The sequence below is a fragment of the Mercurialis annua genome, linkage group LG3 (assembly GCF_937616625.2).
Source record: "Mercurialis annua linkage group LG3, ddMerAnnu1.2, whole genome shotgun sequence".
NCBI lineage: Eukaryota > Viridiplantae > Streptophyta > Magnoliopsida > Malpighiales > Euphorbiaceae > Mercurialis > Mercurialis annua.
This window is the reverse complement of record NC_065572.1, coordinates 6,083,767-6,105,678: the sequence shown is the minus strand read 5'-3', so window position 1 is coordinate 6,105,678 and position 21,912 is coordinate 6,083,767. Positions and strand designations below refer to the sequence as shown.

The 21,912-nt window shown below is 36.5% G+C and overlaps 4 protein-coding genes across 6 annotated transcripts; 1 reads left to right on the top strand and 3 right to left on the bottom strand.

Moving 5' to 3' along the window:
- Positions 1-1,056: 1,056 nt before the first annotated feature.
- On the bottom strand, positions 1,057-4,740 carry LOC126674019 (chromo domain-containing protein LHP1). 2 transcript variants are annotated; one of them, XR_007639428.2, is made up of 7 exons: positions 4,147-4,740; positions 3,950-3,975; positions 3,762-3,848; positions 2,667-3,449; positions 1,990-2,033; positions 1,425-1,485; positions 1,309-1,323 (listed from the first exon to the last, which is right to left on the bottom strand). XR_007639428.2 is itself a non-coding variant. In XM_050368370.2 (6 exons), the coding sequence occupies exons 1-6, from the start codon at positions 4,537-4,539 to the stop codon at positions 1,282-1,284; spliced, it is 1,392 nt and encodes a 463-aa protein (XP_050224327.1). In that variant the 5' UTR covers positions 4,540-4,738; the 3' UTR covers positions 1,057-1,281. The 2 variants fall into 2 exon arrangements, 1 of the variants encoding a protein (XP_050224327.1); XM_050368370.2 differs by lacking the exon at positions 1,990-2,033 and having other exon boundaries at positions 1,057-1,323; positions 4,147-4,738.
- A 2,253-nt stretch (positions 4,741-6,993) lies between these two features.
- Positions 6,994-8,334, top strand: LOC126672179 (F-box/kelch-repeat protein At3g06240-like). The gene has a single exon (XM_050366125.2). It carries the CDS (start codon positions 7,204-7,206, stop codon positions 8,332-8,334), a length of 1,131 nt encoding a protein of 376 aa, XP_050222082.1. The 5' UTR covers positions 6,994-7,203.
- A 1,017-nt stretch (positions 8,335-9,351) lies between these two features.
- LOC126674964 (uncharacterized) lies at positions 9,352-11,729 on the bottom strand. 2 transcript variants are annotated; one of them, XM_050369524.2, is made up of 3 exons: positions 11,239-11,729; positions 10,377-10,448; positions 9,352-10,267 (listed from the first exon to the last, which is right to left on the bottom strand). In XM_050369524.2, exons 1-3 carry the CDS (start codon positions 11,674-11,676, stop codon positions 9,560-9,562), a joined length of 1,218 nt encoding a protein of 405 aa, XP_050225481.1. In that variant the 5' UTR covers positions 11,677-11,729; the 3' UTR covers positions 9,352-9,559. The 2 variants fall into 2 exon arrangements, with proteins under 2 accessions (XP_050225481.1, XP_050225482.1); XM_050369525.2 differs by having other exon boundaries at positions 10,377-10,433.
- A 7,783-nt stretch (positions 11,730-19,512) lies between these two features.
- Positions 19,513-21,811, bottom strand: LOC126674961 (dynamin-related protein 4C-like). The gene has a single exon (XM_050369519.2). The coding sequence runs from the start codon at positions 21,765-21,767 to the stop codon at positions 19,713-19,715; it is 2,055 nt and encodes a 684-aa protein (XP_050225476.1). The 5' UTR covers positions 21,768-21,811; the 3' UTR covers positions 19,513-19,712.
- Positions 21,812-21,912: the final 101 nt, after the last annotated feature.

The window sequence follows — 21,912 nt, the reverse complement described above, 5'->3', positions numbered from 1 at the left end:
AGTATTATACATACAAGATCATCACACTAAATTTAATCTTCTCACCAAGTATTATACAGAACAAAGAAGAGTACAACAAGAATAAGTGTTCCTAATCCATAACCACCACCGGTATCATAACTCGAGCTATACCTTTGCTGTTTCGCAACGCAGCACGTGCCGAATCCAGGACATGATGAAGAAATCAAATGTACAAGAATCAACAGTAGAAGAGGAAGCATCATGGTGAGGGAAAATGCAGCTTCATCTTCTTCATCGCTTGCTTCAAATAGAGGTAACACAAACTCCATCACAGACATTAATATAGGACTGCAGACAATCAGCCCTAAGACTCCGACCATCAGAAACGGTACCACCGGAGACGGACCCATATTCCTCATTGTTTGGTTGCTCTGTTTAGCTAGATTAGGTAGACAGAAGCAGTTAAGTATGTGTTTGGTTAGAGTTAGAGATGACAACTTGAGTCATGCTTTCATTTTGTATAATTAGTTGACCTATTCAGCATTATATTTTAGTTTTGGTGGATATTGTAAAATAAAGGATTAGATTCAAAGCCAACCATAATCAACAAATACCAAAACTAAGAAAATAATTACAAGGACATCAAGAGGCATATCATATTAGAATTATGACAAAATGTAGCATTTGTTTAAGCATAGAGTACTAGTGAAAAGGACATTAATTTGTTTTCATTGTATTCAGCAAGAGCAAGAGCATATGATGACAACACAGATAAGATAAACTTGGAGGTCTCATCCAAGGGCTATCTTGAACTTATCAGGTCTGTCGAATCTTACGTTTCAGCATTTCTCATTTCCATTTTCATATAGACTTCTAAAATCCTAAAATTCATACTCATAAGATATTCTAATAAGCAAAAACATAGTTTCCCCATTCGAGCGTTCGTTTCAATGCAACATAGTCCAGGAGTACGTATAACCCGGGATTACGATGATACATCAGAAACATCCACATAATTTACAATCAGGTTAAAAAAATTCACGAAAACAGATCCAGTTATATGCAGGTTATATGGTTTAGTAAAAAAACACTACAGGCAGCTGAAATACATAATACATAATGGTACAAAAGGGTACCGGGTGAGATACATATAGACTATAGCTAAATTATATTACTGCATCAAGACAGCATTAATCATCCTGCACTATCACCTGCAAACTAAAGAGTTACATTACTACTGCACAGAGACAAAAAAATAAATACAGAAACGATTTGTGCAGCTCTGCATATGCTCACTTTCCTTATATTATCTCCAACCAGTTATGTACTGTACTTGAGATGTTGCTCGTAAAAGTCAATCAGCTGTCATGGAAGAAAGAAGATGATTAAGAACGAGCAAAGTTGCAATATTTACTTAAGTTTGAGGCGAGGTGATAAAGAATAGGGGAAAATGTAATTAATACCAGCAGTGGATAATTAGCCTTAAGAAAGCTATTATCTACTATGACTTCTTTCCCATCAGACCTGTCAAATTAGAAATTACAAAACATATTCAGCCACATGAAACTTCGAACAAATGGAAATCCAGCATTACATCCAAGAAATGAAGACAAAAATGACACGAAGCTTGCTGAAAGTTCCTGGCATCATCTTGCTAAGGACATTCAGGATTTATATTAATAGCGACCAAGATGGTGCAATCATAATCTCAAAGCAACATTGTGGAAAAACAAACAACAAGCATTTCCTCTCCTTGAAGAAAAAGAGGCAAGTTTCGGGCATATTTGGTGGATTAAAGAAATAAATGACCAGTGAGTTTTCAAAGATATAGCCATGGAGTCGCCTCCATGAGATTGAACATCAACCGATTAACAATTGATTAAAAGCAAAGTATTGGAAAACAATTCTTTAGCTCAAATTTGGTATGTTTGAATACTCACATATTTAACAAGGAATAGTCTTTTTGCACAGACCATCAGAGTTTCTGACATTCTAATTTACAAACTTAAATAACTAGCCATTTGATACCTTCAATTTATTCTAGACATCAAAGTTGCATTTGGAGCCCACCACTACCATATAAAACACAGGATTGGTTAGGCCTAAAAAATGCCCTGATGATCAATTAATAGTGCATGTGTAATAGAGTAACAAACCCTAATTTTATATGATATTCTATAAATAAAACATAAGCAGAATGAGTTATGTCGTCATAACCTGTGTAGAAGTAATTGGGTTCCACTTGCCATATCAGCACTTAAATAAATAGGATAAGTCAAATGCCAGGCTCTTTAGAGCCATCCAACTATCTAATGACTCGATACCTAATATTTCAATCTGGGACATTAACTGCACCAAATAGTATCTAAGGTCCAAATGTAAAAAATTCAAAAGTTTGAGCAAAATTTTGAAGCTGAGGCGATGCATTTCCATTTGGTTTCAACCTACTACACATGCACCAAGCCATTTTTTTTTTGTTACTCAAGTTTCCAAAAGAAATAGAGAAAATAACTCATAAATGCCCCGTTCACAATCTCATTGAAAATAGTAAAATACCCTTTCCCTTCAATATATCATTGGTTTAAAATTAGCTTGAAAGATCTACCTGCAAGTAATTACTATATTTTATATCCTTTGCATTCTAAGGGCCAATTTCAGATATGCCCAATAGAACAGGACTGAAGTCAAAACTTAAGATGACATACCTGATTGCCACAAATGTTACCAATACATCTTGAATATCATTCATCACGGAAGCTGAAAAGCCTATTGGTTTGATGATCTTGGTGATGGTTATAGAATTTGCACCCACTGGCTTGCAGCCAGCATTACTCTCTGTTAAACCCACATTTTCAAATCCTGGTGAAGCTGCCCCACCAAGGCCAACAGAGACATTTAGCGGTGAAGATTCCAAGTAAAAAGGTGAACTCTGCAAGGAAACTGGTTCGGACATGGCCAATTCTTTTTTGAACCTCTTTACTGACCCACACTTCCTTCTCTTAGCACCTATCTGACGACTGTTTTGAACATTATCTACATAATCAGCCTTGGAAATCCCATTTGTACCGCCAACAGCTCCTGGAGTATTACCTTCTTCAAAATTTATTATTGCTAACTTATTATCAGCATTAATATCGTTCGTTGAAATTATTCCTTTCAGCTCACTAAGCTTTGGATCATATTCAGTGTCCTCTTTCTCGTCTATATTGTGTTTTGCTCCATTCACATACCCATTATCATCCGCTTTCTTTGCTGTTTTGACAACACTAACATGTACATTATCTTCTTCTTCAAAACCTGAACATGTGATGGGATTGGCAGAGCTTGTGTTATCCAAAGAAGCAGAGGGCAAAGGCTTATCAACAACACCAATGTCAAGACCTGTTACATTATGGCCAGCAAAAGAACGTGACTGCTTCTTCTTGGGCTGAGTATGAGTAACCCCATATTTCCGCTTCCTCTTTCGTGAAGATTTACCAGAATGCAAACTGGAAATGCAAGGGGTACAAAGCAGTTAAAAAGAAGGGAATTGGGTGTATATTAGAAGCACATCAACTCAATAAGGTCACATACTCTGCATGTTTTCAATTAAATTACCAAAATAGGCAACTTCAATAGTTCAGGCAGTAAAAAGAAAAGAATCTTAAGGTTATGTAGTTACAATAATTGCTGCTTATTTCTATCAAGCCTTGTACTCATATCACTTAAGATAACTTCAAATATGACAGAACAGCTAAAAACTGCTGTTGCTATCCTACACAACCCGAAAAATATAATTGAAAAAGGAAAAATATCAATACCTCTCTTCAAAAGAGTCGATAACATCAGAACACGACTGCAAATTCTCTAAAGGCTCCCAGGTGTTAGCTGTTTCCGGCCAGCCCCTCCTTCAAAACCAATAAAAACCACAACAGCCAAACACATTATACATACAATCAAGAGCATGGACTAAGAATACATCTTAATGGGATCAAGAGAGTCTCTCTACCATTTTATAAAATACTGAAGCTGACCCTATAATTGAGCAACGTTGAAGCAGAAGTTGATCACCAATGCACCATCATGAAAAAAATTAAAACCCAATTAAAACAAGTCGCCTCAAATTCTAAAACAAAACATAAATAAAGATTTCCAAAAACCTAAATTAACTTAAAACCAATAAAAAAAAGAAGGAAAAGGCGACACCTTTCGAACCCTTTTGCGACGAATAAACTCAATTTCGTAAAAACCCTCGTCCAGCTTCGGCCGCACATCTTCTTCTACTAACTCTTCTTCTCCTTTTCCGTCTTCTCCTTCATAATCATCTTCTTCTTCTTCATCTCCGTCTTCATTATTACTATAGCTACTGTTAAAACCACAATCTTCTTTCAATTTATCGTCGCGAATAACAATGTCACCGCCACCGCCGCCGCTGACGCCGCCCGGAAGAGCGGCGTCTAGTATGTTTCTGTTAGACTGTTGATCGTCCATCATCATCAACATCATGTCCATTGAAGATGAATCGGTGCTAAACGTGGTCGTATTTGAGCTGGTTTTTGCTGCTCCGGCTTTTGGTACTGCTTTTCTCTTGCCTTTCATTACTGTTTGGTTTTCGATGTTATTTTTATTTATATTTTTGCTATTTTTGTGAAATTGAAAGGACCCAAAAGAAATTTGAAAATGGAGGGTTTGATTGGGGAATTTTGAGCTGTGATTTTGCCTCTCTGTGTTACGGATTTCAATGTACACGCCGATACTTTCTGGCCAGAGCCGATTGGGGATTTGAAAAAACTGAGCCGAACCGTAAAACCGAATTGAGCCAGAAATAATTGGTTTGTTTTTTTTGTTTTTTTTAACAAAAATAGACCTATTCAATGGTTAAGTATTAGTGTTAAACCATTTTTTAGTCGGGCCACTACCTGCGAGAATTGTGAGTTGAACCCACAACCTCGAACCGTAAACATTCACACTTTTCTATTTTTTCGATCGTTAATTTTTTTTACAAAATTGATGTTTATATCAATATGGAGTAAAAAATTGTTCTTTTAAATTTTTGAAATTCAATTGTAAATTTCATTTATTTTAATTGGATTTACAATTCTTTAAATTATAACTAAATCCAATTTCAGAATTTCAATTTCAACAATTGTTTTAATATTCATTTATTTCACACATAAATATTTGGAACGCAAATGAATCCCACCTAATTTTAAGGAATTTATTAAGTCTAAAAGTATATATTTGAAACCCCAAATTTTGAAGGGCAAAAATAAACCTTTTGTTGTAAATGATCTAACAAAACCAATACATTTAAACTACCAATATTGTAAAGCAAAAGCCATAAATAACTTAGCATTCAGATTAACCAACAAGGTTTAAAAGTTACATAGATAATACTTAAGCATAGGCATGAAAGACTATCATCATCTTCATACTTGCATCAAAAACATAAGCCAAAAAAGAAGCAGCAGCAAAATAATCTCTACAGCAACACCAAACCCTAATCAATATAGAAACTCTTATCCATAATTTCTGATAACACCTCCTTGGACTCCTTCAGAACCTTAATGCTATCCTTAAGCCTCTGAATCTTACCAGAAACCGAAGGCGATTCTTCGAGCATTCTCTCAATAGAGCCACCATTAGTACCCATCAGTTCATTGAAAATTTCAATTTCCATTTCCTTGTTAACAAGATTCTGAATACTTGTCTGCAAATGCGACGCCATTGAATCCACCAGTCTCCATAACACAACTTTCCAATAAGCAACCATTCTCATCTTCAAATCAAAGGCTTGATTCAGAATCCTCTGATGCTTTCTTAAATCACTGACAGAAACCTCACCATAGCCTTCAATAACAACTTGCACAGCTCCAGTGTTATTCATATCGTCGATGAACTTCTGCTGTTGCGCCATAAGGGTGTTATGGAGCTTGGCATACTCAGGGTTGCAAGTATAGTCTGTCAGCTTCTCCATTTGGATAATCTCCATAACCCAATTGATGGATCGCTCTTTCATACTTTAATTACATGATTTCAATGAAACATACAATTAAAGATTCAATGATAATGTTGGTTTTATGAGGTTAATCAAAACAATTCAACGTAAAAGATTGTATATATTTTTTAATTTAACTCTTTTTTACACTAAATTGATTGAAGGATGACAATTATTTTTCATCAAATTTTTAATTTGTTTATTTATGTGATATATCTCTTAATTTTTTTACTATATTTAAAAAACAATACGTTAATAAAAAATTGATTATGATTTATAAATGTTTAGTTATAATATTATTATTTACTCCCTCCGTCCCAAAATAATAGTCCACCTTTTTTATTTTTTTGTCCCAAAACAATAGTCCACTTTCTTTGTAAATTACAATTTAAAGTGTTTATTTTTCATATTGTCCTTATTTAAAGTGTATCATTTATTGCTATTAGCCTATAGTCATAACATTTAATAAGGGTATGATAGGAAAAATGAAAATAAATTTGTGAAAAATTAGAACATTAATTATGTTTCTTAAACTGTGTGAAAAGGAGAAAGTGGGTTATTGTTTTGGGACGGAGGGAGTAAATGTTAATGTTATGAGACATGAACAATTTTTAAATTTAAATAAAAATAATAAAAATTTAATTTTATTAAATTTTTGAGTGTTCTGGTTATAAAATATAATGAATTTTTGTTGAAATTTAATATTTTTTGTTAAAATTTATGAATAGTTCTAATTTGTGTTTAAAAGTTCTTAAATATGACTGAGTTTTTATGAATGTTTAAAATATATAAATTCGAAGAGTTTTAATGTATTCAAAAGTTATGAAATTTTATCATGTTCATAAATTATGAGATAGATTTTTTTTAAAATTATTTATTAAAATTGTTAAAATTTTCCGCGGAACACGCGGGTTTCGACCTAATTTAACATAATCTTGTAAAAAAAAATCCCCATGATCATCCTTTTTTTTATTGAGATGAGACATTTTGGTCTTTTTGTGCATGGCTACACTCTTTCCTCCTCACGGAAAAATTCTCCTCCTCACGTCATTAGGTTTAGCCACAGATTTTGTTGTCTCAATGATAGTATGTCTACCAAATCTTCCTCATTTAAATTATCAAATTGAGATCCCCGTTGGTATTTTTCCTTTTTGCTGACCATCATCCAAGGGCCACGATTCGATCTCTCATCTAGGGTTTAAAACAAAAACAACAGGTATTAGGGTTTTTCACTACTGGTTGTTGCCTCAGCCACCGTCATCATCATGGCTGAATACTTGCCGGAAGAAGTTGTAGTACAAATATTAAGCAGATTGCCAGCCAAGTCTGTTTTAAAATTCAGTTGCGTGTGCAAGTTATGGAATCGTATCGTAAAAAGCCCTGATTTCATCTCTACTTTCTCATCAAACAAACACGACTCCTACGTCTTTCTGCTACACTCCGATAGTTCTGACTACCAATATTCTATGCATCTCGAAAACAAAGATTCCCATCAGTACCCGTCTCTGCATCCGCTTTCTAACCCAGCCAGCCGAAATCTCCATCGCTACTTTAAAGTGATTGGCTCTAGCAATGGTCTTATTTGCCTTTATTTTAATTTGGGAAAGGGCTTGCCTAAGTTTATTATTTGGAACCCTTCGATTAGAAAATCAGTTCATGTACCTCCGAACAATCTTGTGGGTCCCGATCAATTAATTGGGTTTGGGTTTGGATTTGATTCGAGAACCAACGATTACAAACTGCTGGAGGATGGTTTTATGTATTCACTCAATTGTAATTCTTGGAAGAAAATCAGTAATATTCCCGTCGAGAATAAAACTAAAAGATTTTGGTTAAGTACGCCGCTTTTCGTCCATGGAAGATTCCATTGGCTTGCGATGAGTGAGAAAAAGAATATGGTTTTGACCTTTGATTTAAGAGACGAGATGTTTGGAGGGATAGCAATACCTCAATGTTTGGAAAATGTTGGCTATAGACATTTGAAAATTAAGGCATTTGGAGAATCTTCGATGGCAGTCACCCATCAAATTGGCAACAGCCGGGGCGAGCATGATATAAGGGTGATGAAGGAGTACTGGAGCAGTGAATGGACCAAGTTAGCTGCAGTTGAAAGAGTACCGGCGTGGTGCTGGAAACAAAAGGTGTCTCTGGTTAGAGATAGTGGTGAAGTAGTATTGATTCAGTTTGGACCTTATAGAGAAGAACCACGCTTAGTGTTGTATAATATAAAGAATGGACTGATGCAAAATGTGATGATTATGAGCACTAAAGATGAAAGTATTTGTTGTTTTCGGCATGTCGAGAGCTTAGCATTGTTCCATAACAATGTAATGATGCTTCCAACGGGATATAATTCCTACCAGCATTATGATTTTAGTTTGATATTTGAATTTTAGCCTTTTGGTAGTGTTATATTGTAGTTCTTTTACTTATCTGCTTCTTACACTCCACTTTCCAGTTTTAAAAGCTGCAGCTTAAAGCTTTACAAAGTCCCCAAATTTGGGTAAAAAGTTAGTTAAACCATATACATTAAACTTATTACAAAATCATTATACAGTTTTTTCGCAGCATACACGGAACTCAATCTTTGAAGTAATAAAATAATTTACAAGAACTATACAACACTTTTAGATTTGATTCCCAAATGCCATATCATATGCATACAAAGAATAGAATACTAAACAAAATGCCAATATTCTATCACTAATTTGCCTTTTTTATAGGTACTGCTCATGAGGGGAGCTTCTGTTCCTACTAATTTCAAATCGGGTTCGAGTATAATTCATTATCACGATAAAACTCTCGAGGAAGGTTTTTAAACATGATTCTCCCCATCATTTAACTAGACACACTTTAAATTTGGTAACTATAGCATCTTTACTTCTTCGGTAGTCAAAAATTGTGTTTGAGTATTTTCAGATCCAAGTCAAATTATGTCAAACACTGCGGCAGTTTTGTGCTGAACTGTAGGGAATGTACAATCGGTCAAATCGAACCAAAATTTAATTTTGTTTAAGAAACAAACTGAAGTTTTTGAAAAATTAAAAAGTTTCAAACTAAACCAAGCCGAACTGAACTAGTCAGTTCGGTCTAGGTTTGATTTGGCTATTTTAATTCAATATGCGCTAAAAGTTAACCTAACTTTTTTATATTCAAAACCGAACCCAATCAAAAACAATTCTTTTTATTATCAAATTAAACCGAATTGATTTTAGTACTGCTGTTGTACACCCTTAGCACACTCTCCATTCTTTTCAAATACATTCTACTTTCTAGTCTCTAACTCACATCCTAAATTATATGTTTGGTTTTTCCATGTATTAACATAATCATATAATGTTATGTAGCAAAAGTAAGCATAAGTATACAGACAAACACAACAGAATAGGCAAAGTATTATTTATTGGCTTTATCCCATACTACTTGATGTAGGCAATCTATAGTTTTCATGTTCTATACAGCACTATCCAACTGTAATTTCAAATCATTTTCTATATTTCTATATGCCCAACCTAGTAACCATCACTCAATCTGATTAAAAGAAGAGGAAAAAAATGATTAGAGCAATTATATATATAATAGAGTAGTACAGTGATTACTCACCAAAAGTTGAAAATTTAGTTACTCCTCCTGGACCATAGGCGGCCTTCTCCTTGTCCTTGGACCGTAAAGAGTTTTCTGAGCAAGAGCATCAGTTTCCTCGTAAAACAGTTTGGATTCATCACCTGGTGAACACTCAGAGGGAGACCAGGGCTTATAAGGGATAGTATCAATAATGGAGCTTTTCTCGGAGACTTCTGTTTCGGGAATTTTGGTTCCGTCGGAGAGGTTTGTTTGGGTGGCAACGGTTGGATCATTGAGAGTAGAGGTTAACCTTTTGTTAGGGTCAAATCTCTGTCTGTAATTACCAGTTATAACATTTCGTTCTCTTCTGATAGTGTCCAAAACAGGGTAATCAGATACGTTCAGAGTGCTGCTAATTTGGGTTCCTTCATCTCTCGGAGCCAATGGCGGTGTAGAAGACCCGGGAGCGACCGTTTGCGCATATGATCTTGACGAAGGTGATGATTTGAAAGAACCACGAGGAACTTTCTGACTGTGAGCATTATGATCATTGAGAGTAGATGTTAATCTTTTCTTGGATGATTGTGAGTTGGTGACAAATCTCTGTTTCTGGCCAGTTTTAACATCTTGGCTGATAATGTCCAAAGCAGTGTTTTCAGATACCTTCAGAGTGCTGCTCATTAGGGTTCCTTCATCTCTCGAAGCCAATGGCAGTGTAGAAGGCTTGGGAGCCACTCCTTGCGCATCTGATCTTGCCGGAGGTGACTTGAAAGAAAAGAAACAGTTAAAACAGAAAATTATAAGCACAATCTTTAATATTAATTACAATTCAGATTTCTTATTTTGAAAGAATCAAGGAGATACAGTCATTTACTTCAGAATGGTTGGAACAAGCAGGTCGAATTTCTTCTTGTCTATCCGACTCTGTTTCCTGAAATTCCGGTGGCTGGAAAATAATATTACACAGGAAAGCAATGAGCAGTGCACAAAAGCGAACATACATTTCTTTGCAGTACTGGTAACCAGAGGCTAATAATAATTTTTCCTTTGTCTCTAAAATTTTTCATTTTTTTTCCTTCCTCTGCTTATGCCAAACACACTGTCTTGTCAATTTATGTAGTTTAATCAAATGTCTCACTGACTTAAAAAAATTTAAAAGCCTAAACAGGTTTTAAAAAAATATTAAACTTATATTTTATTTTTTCAGTTAATGTAACACAGATGACATTTTTTTCTTTAAACCTCGGTTTTTGTGAGCTAATGAGTGAGTGATTCCTAATATTTATTTACTTAATTGCATAATTCTAATAGAAATTGTATAAAATTCGAATTTACTACTCCTAATTGCCGCCAAAACATTATTGTTAGGCTCTCACAAATCATGAATTTAATAGTAATAAATTGATTAAAAGCTATCACAAAAACAAATAATAATTACTTACAAATTTCAATTATAGCAAAAATCAAATTAGAGATTGATCAAATTCACTGAAATAACCTACTAATGGTTGTAAACTGATAAGAGATGCCTGTTTGATTCAAAAACTTCTACAGATTCAATTCATATTTCAACTATAGTTTTTCTTCTCAGCTCCTTATCACAAAATGCATGAATGAAGTTCTAAATTCGTTCTTTTGCAGCAATAATTTAATCTGACGATTCTAAATTAATCAGAGATTAACGATCAAAAACGACGTAGGATCAACATCACCAGAAGAAAGAGAGAGAAAGAGACCTGAGATTTGAAACCGTCACAACAATGTCCAGAATTCTCCAAGGAACTACACAGCTCACTCTTAAACGACGTAGGATCAGCGTCACCAGAAGAAAACTGATTACGTCCTTCAGAAGACGCGGACGAATTATCAGGCACATCATCCACTACTTTCGTCGTCGGCGTACGATCCATAGCCTTACGCGACGGCGTCGGCGACTTCATCATCACATTTTGATCGGAAGGCAGCGACGACAGTGGAGACCGTCGTTCGAAGCGGTTACTTCCAGAAGAGGATTTGGCAGTCATTTCCGGAGATGTAAACGCTGCTACATTGTTAATTGAGATGATCGGTAATCCGCTGGTGCAGAAGTATTTGACTAGAGCGGAGTTTTCGTTATTATCGAACTGTGTGTTGATCGGTGAAACGGCGTCCATTAGGGATTTGAGTTTGTGCATCTTGTTGGAGCTGCTGCTAAGCAGTGGTGTTTCTGATTTTTTTAATTGAAATTGTGTTTGGCTGTTTATAGTTATACAGCACAGAGAGAGTAACGAAGAAGAGAATGGCAACATTGTAATTTTTTCAATTTAAGTCTGGTAATTTTGAAATTCCCGCCTCACTTCCGATTTGCTACACTTTCCTCTCATGATAGTATGGGCCGGGTTTTCAAGTGAAGAATGCCGTTCAAAAGGGATGGATAATTAGGCCCATCACTGTGAAAGCCAATCTCAATTATACTGCCCGAGAATTTTTATAAGAATATTAGAAAAATGAAAATATTTATTTTTTTACCGTATACAAAAAAGTCAATTACAAACCTACCATAATTTGTTAAAAATAACTACAAAACTATCAGAAAACGTGCATGCATTTTAGCCAAAAAAAATGCGGAGTTTATCTGTTATTTTTGTAGTTTAAAATAATGAGATAATAAAGATACAGCTAGACGTTTGAATAATGATGGGTGAACAGGACTCTCTCTGTCCAGAAATAAACATTCTTCCGACTGATGATGCCACCAAGAAGGTGAAGATAAGGCTGGCAAATGACAGTAGTCTCTCTGAAGCTATCTCTGACATGGAATTGGAATCATTGGAAGAGGCTGCTGCGGTGGATTCTCAATCCACCCCTAAAATCTCCTTCAAAGATAAACTTTTGAATGGTGAAAATTCAAAATCCAGTGATTCTAATATGGAAGAGAGTGGTCTCATCCTCACTGATGCTGATGTTGATATAGATGTCTCGACAGGCCTTCATAAAGTTAATTTTTCGGACAGAGTTCATAACTACATAGCACAAAACATGAAGTCTTGTGTTATTGTTCGTCTTCTTGGAAAAACTATCGGGTACCAAACACTTCTGAACAGATTACTTAAGCTTTGGAAACCTAAGAGTTACCCCAGGCTCATTGATCTTGACAACAACTTCTTCCTTGTTAGATTTTACTCGGAGGAAGACTATGTTACTGCGCTATCCGGAGGCCCCTGGGTTATATTTGGACACTACTTAACTGTTCAACCATGGAATCCCTCCTTCTCTTCGGATAACATTACAGCCACTTCGGTCACGGCGTGGGTTCGTTTTCCAGGCTTACCTATCCACTATTACCATACCCATGTTCTCAGGGCCATTGCTAAAGTTGTTGGCACTGTTATTCGGATTGATTTTAATACGGAAGAAATGGAACGGGGTAAATTCGCCCGGCTAGCTATTTCTCTTGATCTAACCAAGCCTTTTGTTTCTCATATCATGATTGATGGAAAAATTCAACGTATTGAATATGAAGGTCTCCCTATTATCTGTTTCGAGTGCGGTCGATACGGTCATCGTGAAAGCCATTGTCAACTTAAAAACAACAACGTGATCAACACCGATGGCAGGATCTCCGGGCCGGAAAAGAATGAGCAAGCTCAATCGGAGACAGCGGAGGAAGCTAGATTTGGCCCTTGGATGCAGGTTACTCACCGGAGAAGGAAAGATGACCAATTTGGTAATAAAAATACGAGCAAAGGAAACAATATGGCCAACGGTAATTTACCTTCTGGGTCAAGATTTGATTCTCTTGCTGAATTAGAGGAGACCAATCAGCAACAATCCAACTCTTTTGGTAACAAGAATATCACCTATGACCAAAATCATACTACTCAGCTTGAGGGCCAAGTAAGGAATATTGTTTGGAAAAAGAAGGACAACCTAATGCAGTTGAACGATTATCAAGGAAAGAAAATGGTCCCCAACCAGAAAAATACTCAAAGTAATAACTCCATGCAGTCCCATGCTAAGGAAGTGACTACCATGCAGGTTACGCCCCAAGTCTCTCTCCCTGCCTCTAATCAGCAAGCTAACTGCAGCATAAAGCCCTCCACAGTCTTCATTGCTCAAACTGTCTCATCCCTGGATAAGGAGAAGCACACCGCAGTTTGTGTTTCTGACACGCCTCATACCTCTGATCATCTCTCTCAGCTAAAGAACTTATCCTTAAGAGATAAACTTATTCAAAAAGGCCCTGAAAAAATTCAAAATAATTGGAGTGTTAAAATTAACAAAAACTCTAAAGGAAGCATCAAATTTTGAAAGAAAAAAGAATCTGGCCCCCTTCAAAATGCTACTATCAGGGACTTAATTCTGGAAATGAACAATGAGCCATCTCAAGCTCACAATATCAATGAGCTTAGCCAAAATGCTACTATGGCAGAACAGCTCCTAGGTAGTACAGGACCGGATAACCTGAATGTGACAACCTAATCTCGGTTTGCGTTTTTCTCCTCCTCTAATTTTTTATGATTTTTAACATTTTTACTTGGAACTGCCAAGGGGCAGCTAAATCCGGTTTTATTCGTACCTTGATTTCTTTTCGTGAGTGTTATAATCCCTCGCTTATGGTTATCCTTGAGCCAAGAATTTCAGGTTCTAAAGCAGACAAAGTTATTAAACTGACAGGTTTTGAGTTCTCCCACCGCGTGGAAGCTCAAGGCTTTTCAGGTGGCATTTGGCTTCTTTGGAATGCTAATATCCAAGTCTCGATTCTGCAAAATCACAGGCAGTTCATTCACACTTCTTTAAACTTCAATAATAACAGTATTCCCTTTTTGTTTACTGCTGTTTATGGCAGCCCTAACCCTTATGTTCGTCATAATTTGTGGAATGATTTATCTATAATTGGCAATTCTACTACTTCTCCTTGGCTTCTTGCAGGTGATTTTAACGTAATCCTTGACAGCTCTGATATGAAAGGAGGTTCTAGCTACAGGAAATTTGGTTGCACTCTCTTTAACCATTTTCTCAACAACAACAATCTGAATCATCTTGATTTCGTGGGTCCTTCCTTCACCTGGAGGAGAGGATCTTTGTTCCAACGGCTTGACAGAGTTTTATGTAATGTGGAGTGGTTGAGACAATTCCCGGAGGCTATTGTTCATCACCTAGCCAGGATTCAGTCCGACCACAGACCTCTCTTGATCAAGATCAACCCTTGGGTGTCAAACAACGGTAATTGTAAACCTTTCCGTTTCTTGGCTTCTTGGCTTACCCATCAAGATTTTCAGCGGGTGGTTAAAGAAAATTGGAAAAACAGTAGCTCTTTCAAGGATAATATTCAGGATTTTAGCAACAAAATTCGCGATTGGAATGTCTCGACCTTTGGTAATATTTTTTGGAAAAAGAAACATCTTTTGGCCAGGCTCTCCGGTATTCAGAAATTTCTGGAAAACCGCCCATCCAATTTTCTCACAGACCTTGAAATTAAGTTGAAAAATGATCTTGATGAGATTCTTTTAAGGGAAGAGTCCCTTTGGCTGCAGAAATCGAGAAGCAACTGGATTATGCTCGGAGACCGCAACACTTCCTATTTCCACACTAAAACCATTATTAGAAGGAAGAAAAATCGCATTTGTTTATTAAAGAATAGCGAAGGTGATTGGTGCGATGATGAGAGCCAACTTCGCAATATTGCAGTTTCTTTTTTCAAAGATTTGTATACTGAGGATACTTCTAGCAGACCTTGTTATCCTTTTCGTGGCCTTTTCCCTGCCATTGATGTTGATATGTTTGCTAATCTTGGAGCTGATGTCACGTCATTGGAGATCCACACTGCGCTCTCGCAAATGCAGCCTTGGAAGGCGTCGGGCATCGATGGAATTCCAGCCGGTTTTTATCAAGACCAATGGCCTACCATTAAGGATTCTGTGTGTCTCATGATTCGTCGGGTCTTTCGTAACGGTGAGATGGATTTGGAGATGAACAAGACCTTAATCTCCCTCATTCCGAAAATTTCTAAGCCTGTCACCATTAGAGATTTCAGACCAATCAGTCTCTGCACGGTGTCATACAAGTTGATCACTAAAGTTATCACGAACAGACTCAAAGCTGTTATGCCTCTTATAATCAGTCCTACTCAAGTGAGCTTCATTGCCGGCCGCAACATTACCGATAATATTATTATTGTGCAAGAAGTGCTTCACTCCATGAGAATTAAAAAAGGTAAGGAGGGGTGGCTTTCCATCAAAGTGGACCTTGAAAAGGCGTACGACCGCTTAAGTTGGAGTTTCATCGAAGATACTCTCGTTGATGTTGGCATTCCCTCTTACCTGATCAGAGTCATTATGCTCTGCATATCCTCATCTCATATGAATATTCTCTGGAATGGCTCCACTTCGGAAGAATTCAAACCCACCAGAGGCATCCGCCAGGGAGACCCTCTTTCTCCTTTTTTATTTATTTTATGTATGGAACGCCTTTCCCAAAGAATTAATGTTTCTATTCGTGATGGTGATTGGCTTCCTATTAAGCTTAAGCGGAATGGCCCTAATCTGTCTCATCTTTTTTTTGCAAATGATTTGGTGCTTTTCGGCAAGACTACAGTGAACCAAGCCCAAGTCATTAAATCCATTCTTGACGATTTCTGTGATTGTTCTGGGTTGCGAGTCAACTTAAATAAAACGCAGATTTTCTTCTCTGAGAACGTCGATAACCAAACGGCTGGAAATATTAGTAATTTCTTGGGTTTTCAGAGATCCAATAATCTGGGAAAGTATTTGGGTGTCCCTCTTCTCCACCACTGTGCTACGAAAGACACTTACTCGTACATTCCAGAGAATATTAAGAAGAAACTTTCCGAATGGAATGGTAGTATGCTCTCCTTGGCTGGTCGCTTGACTTTGGCTAAATCAGTGCTTATGGCGGTGCCAGGATACACGATGCAAACTGTTTCTCTTCCTAAAGGCCTCTGTGATCACATTAATCGTTTGATCCGTGATTTCATTTGGGGACGTAAGGGTGGGGTCCATAAGCCGAGCGTAACCAACTGGAATGATTTATGTAGCCCTTGTTCTACAGGTGGGGGAGGTATTCGGGACATGAGAAAGCACAATAACGCCTTTCTTATGAAGTTGTGTTATACAATTATTACTAAGCCTGACACGTTGTGGGTTCAGGTGCTCAAAAGCAAATATAACTGGAGTATGAATGATGCGAATCGGAAAATCTCTGGTTCTTGTTCTCACCTTTGGAGAAGTATGTCTCATCTCTAGAATGATACTATGTTGGGTATGAGTTGGGCCTTAAGCAACGGAACAAACATTATGTTTTGGAAAGATAATTGGCTGGCTAATCTCGGTCCTCTTCAGCTACTTGCTTTTTCTCCGCTCCCGGATCATGACCTAGCCAAGAAAGTCTCTGATGTTGTTTTAAACAACTCTTGGGACTGGAACTACCTCTCAAACCTTTTACCTTACACAGTGCTCTTACAACTTGCTGCTGTCAAGCCTCCAAGAGGGAATGATAATAACGATATGCTGTTTTGGAGTCTTACTAGCTCAGGGAATTTTAGCGTTAAAACAGCTTACCAAATGCAGGAAGAAGACCATCATGAAGGTTTTAAAGATTGGAATAGGATTTGGAATTGGCAAGGCACTCAACGTGTTCGCACATTTCTCTGGCTCGCTGCCAAAGAAAAGCTAATGACCAATTTTGAGAGGAAGCGGAGGCACATGACAGAGGATGCTTCTTGCCAAACCTGCGGTGACTCCAGCGAAGATTGTGACCATGTCCTACGACATTGTGTTTTTGCAAGGGAAGTGTGGCGTAAATTATTTAACTTTAAAATCCCTCCTAATTTTTTTGTTTTGCCTTTTGATGCTTGGGTGTTTGAAAATTTGCAGGCCAATAATCATCCAGATATGGAAAATAGGAGTATCACCTTTGGCATTACGTGCTGGTATCTTTGGAATCAACGCAATAATTTCGTTTTTAATAATGAAAGGAAGAGCCCTACTGAAATTGTTTTCAGTATCCATTCCATGGTGAATCACACCATTCAAGCGCATAAGTTCCTGCAGCTTGAGAAGCCAGGCTTGGGCCTTAAAACTGAATGCCTCATTTGTTGGTCTCTTCCTCCATCTTCTTGGATCAAGATCAACAGTGACGGCGCTGTCCGACCTCCTTTGGACAGTGCAAGTTCTGGAGGAGTCGCGCGCAACAGTAATGGTGACTGGGTCTTCGGTTACAGCAGGAATGTCGGTCGTTGCTCGGTTCTTCAAGCGGAGCTCTGGGGTGCGTTGGTTGGTCTTGAGATAGCTTGGAATAAAGGCTACAAGAAGATTATTTTAGAAATGGATAGTAAGACAGGTGTTGAAGCCATTTTGTGCAAAGACTTAAGAGCTACTGCTAACCTTAGCATCCTAGCTGCCATTGGGGACTTACTCGACAGAGATTGGCAAGTTATCGTTAAACACACTTATAGAGAAGGTAATAGGTGTGCTGATTGGATGGCTAGTTACGGGTTCACTCACGACATCGGCACTGTTGTGCACGTCCAACCTCCGAATGGAGTCCGGAATCTCATCTTCGAAGATCTTTTGGGAGTTTCTTTTTCCCGTATGTGTAGGCGTGTTTAGTTTTTCTGGCTTTGGCCATTCTTTTTAGATAAAAAAAAAAGATACAGCTGCAATTCTCATATTCTCTTTAATATTTATTTTTTGTTAAATTTTTGTTTAAATAATTTTTATTTTTCATTTATTTTACAACCAATAAAAGTTAAAGTTAATCAATTATACTTTATATAAACTAACTTGATGACTTGTTTAAATAATTTCATTTATTTTTACTTAATTTAATATTTATTTCAGTTAAAAATATTATAAAATCTATAGTATATTTATTTTTATAATGATTTTATGTATATTACGAATCCTGATTTTTTTAATAACAAACAATGAACTCATATGCAAATAACCTCATGATCTATTTAAAATAGTTGTTTATCTTATACTTTATTAATAATTGGTTTTGAAATTATTTTTATATCTCAATAATTATATGTCAATTAATTCTACTTTATTTAATAATTAGGTATATTAGATTTAACACTTATTTTAGTTTGTTTTTTATTTTTTTATTTTGTTAATTTTCTACTAATTTACATTATAAAATATAAAAAATAAAATTATTTTATGACAAGACAAAACTATTATATATTATTATATTATTTATCTTCAGTTTATTTTATGTTTATTTTTTTTATATTATAAACATAAATTTAAAACAAATTATGAAACCAAGTATTTATGTTTTGTTTATTTTTTATTTATTGTTTTTTACATTATAAAATATGAAAACTTTTAAAATAAAAACGTATGACACAACTGATAAGCGGTTTGGTATCGCTTAAGTAAGATTTCGGATTCGAGCCTTATGAATGGGGTTGTATTGGACATTGGAATTGGTAAAGCTAGAAAAATGAATAAAGGTATGTTTTACTCTTTGAGGTTAGCAAAAAGATCAAACAAAGTTACATTTGTGCTTTAAAAAAACGTTTTTAATTTTTATATATTGGTTTGTTAGCGCCCACAAAATTAAAAGTTTAGCCAGTTTTACTCTTTTAAATTCAAATTTAATAATTTACTGCCACATCAGCTCTAATTATATAATACTCTATTTTCTATCACTTTGTTTAAAGGGATAAAACAAATTAGAATATTAAATTTAAAAGTGTTTATTTCAAAATCACAAATTTAATTTTATTAGATTTTCTCCCCACAAATTTAAAGGGCAAAAATAAACCTTTTGTTGCAAAAGAATTGAAGGAATGGATGCTCATGAAAATACAAGAGCCTCAAAAGGGTGTCCATTCGGAAACATAGTTTTAAAGATTATAATGGATAAATTTTGGTGTAAATCTATTTAGGAAATCAATTAATCTGTAAATGATCTAACAAAACCAATACATTTAAGAACAAGTCCAAAACTACCAATATTAATATTGTAAAGCAAAAGCCATAAATAACTTAGCATCCAGATTAACCAACAAGGTTTTCAAGTTACATAGATAATATAAATTGAAAGAGTATCAAAAACATAAGCAAAAAAATATAAGCAAAAAAATAATTTTCATACTTAAACATAGGCATGAAAGACTATCATCATCTTCATACTTGCATCAAAAACATAAGCAAAAAAATAACCAGCAACAAAATAATCTCCACAGCAAGACCAAACCCTAATCAACATAGAAACTCTTATCCATAATTTCTGATAACACCTCCTTGGACTCCTTCAGCACCTTAATGCTATCCTTAAGCCTCTGAATCTTACCCGCAACCGAAGGCGATTCTTCGAGCATTCTCTCAATAGCTCCACCATTAGCACTCATCATTTCATTGAAAATTTCAGTTTCCATTTCCTTGTTAACAAGATTCTGAATACTTGTCTGCAAATGCAATGCCATTGAATCCACCATTCTCCATAGCACAACTTTCCAGTAAGCCACCATTCTCATCTTCAAATCAAAAGCTTGATTCAGAAATCTCTGATGCTTTCTTAAATCACCGACAGAAACCTCACCATAGCCTTCAATAACAACTTGCGCAGCTCCAGTGTTATTCATATCTTCGATGAACTTCTGCTGTTGTGCCATAAGGGTGTTATGGAGCTTGGAATACTCAGGGTTGCAAGTGTAGTCTGTCAGCTTCTCCATTTGGATAATCTCCATAACCCAATTGATGGATCGCTCTTTCATTTTTGAAACCATGTTATGACCTGCTCGTCTAGTAGCCGAACAGAGATGATGAAAATTCTCAGAATGATGCATCAGAATCGAAATGAGTACGCCTTCAATGTACTGCCAGACTTTCTCAACGAACTCAACAGGAATGTTTGATACTACTGCAACTTTTTTCCTCAGGATTGTTATAAAGGTGGACCGAGGGAGGAAATTTGGCAGCTCAATTCCTAAAGATTCCTCCAAACTCTGAATCTCTTCAATCAGAAAATTCTTTCCAGGATCACTTGCAGAGCAAGTATGAAGATCAATACAAAAACAGTCAAGCATTTCCACCAATCTTGCAGTACAATGCATGTTTCGATCATCCGGGTATTCATCAAATTCTCCCCTTATCAGGATTTTCCTTGAAGATTCTTTAGCAGCTCCCATAATTCCCATCAGAGCTGTCATAGCCTCAGCTGGTGAGGAAATTGCCTTTGGCAATTTGTTCAGTTCTGAGACATTTGCATTCAGTTTCTCATTAATCTTTCTGACAATTTCTGGCAAGCATCTTGAGATGATAATCGCTTGAATCTGTGTCAGCTTTTGAGCCAAAACTGGAATACCCACCATGGATTTGTCAATCTTGGAGAGAAGAAGATGATTCCCAAACAAAGCAGCTTCTTCAAGTCTTGCTTCCTCATAAGTTTCATCACCAATGCGATTCCGGACACAGACATAACCCAAACCTATGTTGACATCGTCGGCTGTAACCTTCTCCAGCAGCCCTTCCGGTGCCTTATCAGCTTTAGTCACCACCGCCAGCGTCCTCTCTCCGGTCTTGTCCACTTTCTGAGACATTCGGATGGACTCACAGGTTGTGAAATCGACAGTAGCAGATAGAACATTAAGAATAATACTCTCTTCAGGTTTAATGTACTCCATGATAATATCAGCAATCTGCTCGTATATATTCTCCGGCTGGCCGTGAACCGGAACCCTTGTAATTCCAGGCAGATCCACCATTGTCAGGTCAGGAACACCAAGTTTTTTCACCACCAAAGTCAATGGAGTGTTAGAAATACCTTTTCCACAGCCGGCAATCTCATCGGTAGCAAGATTTATAGCATCAGCTACATTAGCTTCATCCGTGGACACTATTTTCCCATTGAACTCCAAAGAAAGATCCGGTTCAGGCGCCGGATGATGCTGCAGCCTCATTACAAGAGGGACTCGAGTACAAATTCCCTGACCACGGGGAAGACTAATTCCGGCCAGAGATTCAAGAACACTTGACTTGCCAGAAGATTGATCGCCCACGACAACAATGGTAGGTAGTTGTATGCCTTCTTTCATCACCATCAGACGACGAAGCTTGTCAACAGCATCAAGAAGAGGACGTATACGATCATTATATGAGGAAACAATAGGCACATGCATCACCATTTTTGCTGCTGCTTCTGTACTAGTAACCAATGCAAGTGATCTTACTTCATTGATAAGCTGCTCATTGCTTGAAGATTTACCAGTTTTTGTTTTTCCCTGGTTTTTTGAGGTCTTTTCTCTACTCATTTTTTCAAAGAAACGGAATAAAAAGGTTTTGATAGGTTTTTTCTTTGTTTGAATGAAAGGAATTATGAAGTTTTAGATAATGAAAAGAGGGGAAGATTTATAGACTGGCTTAATGAATACTGACAGTCATTTTAATTACTTGTAT

Excerpts from the sequence above, each read along its gene's own strand:
- LOC126674964 (XM_050369524.2), bottom strand. The coding sequence starts at position 11,676 with ATGCACAAACTCAAATCCCTAATGGACGCCGTTTCACCGATCAACACA. Across the intron at positions 10,449-11,238 it reads GTGACGGTTTCAAATCTCAG|CCACCGGAATTTCAGGAAAC; the intron begins GTCTCTTTCTCT and ends ATTATTTTCCAG. Across the intron at positions 10,268-10,376 it reads CTTGTTCCAACCATTCTGAA|TCACCTCCGGCAAGATCAGA; the intron begins GTAAATGACTGT and ends TTTTCTTTCAAG.
- LOC126672179 (XM_050366125.2), top strand. The coding sequence starts at position 7,204 with ATGGCTGAATACTTGCCGGAAGAAGTTGTAGTACAAATATTAAGCAGA.
- LOC126674961 (XM_050369519.2), bottom strand. The coding sequence starts at position 21,767 with ATGAGTAGAGAAAAGACCTCAAAAAACCAGGGAAAAACAAAAACTGGT.
- LOC126674019 (XM_050368370.2), bottom strand. The coding sequence starts at position 4,539 with ATGAAAGGCAAGAGAAAAGCAGTACCAAAAGCCGGAGCAGCAAAAACC. Across the intron at positions 3,976-4,146 it reads GTCGCAAAAGGGTTCGAAAG|GGTCAGCTTCAGTATTTTAT; the intron begins GTGTCGCCTTTT and ends GCTCAATTATAG. Across the intron at positions 1,324-1,424 it reads AGGCTAATTATCCACTGCTG|CTGATTGACTTTTACGAGCA; the intron begins GTATTAATTACA and ends CTTCCATGACAG.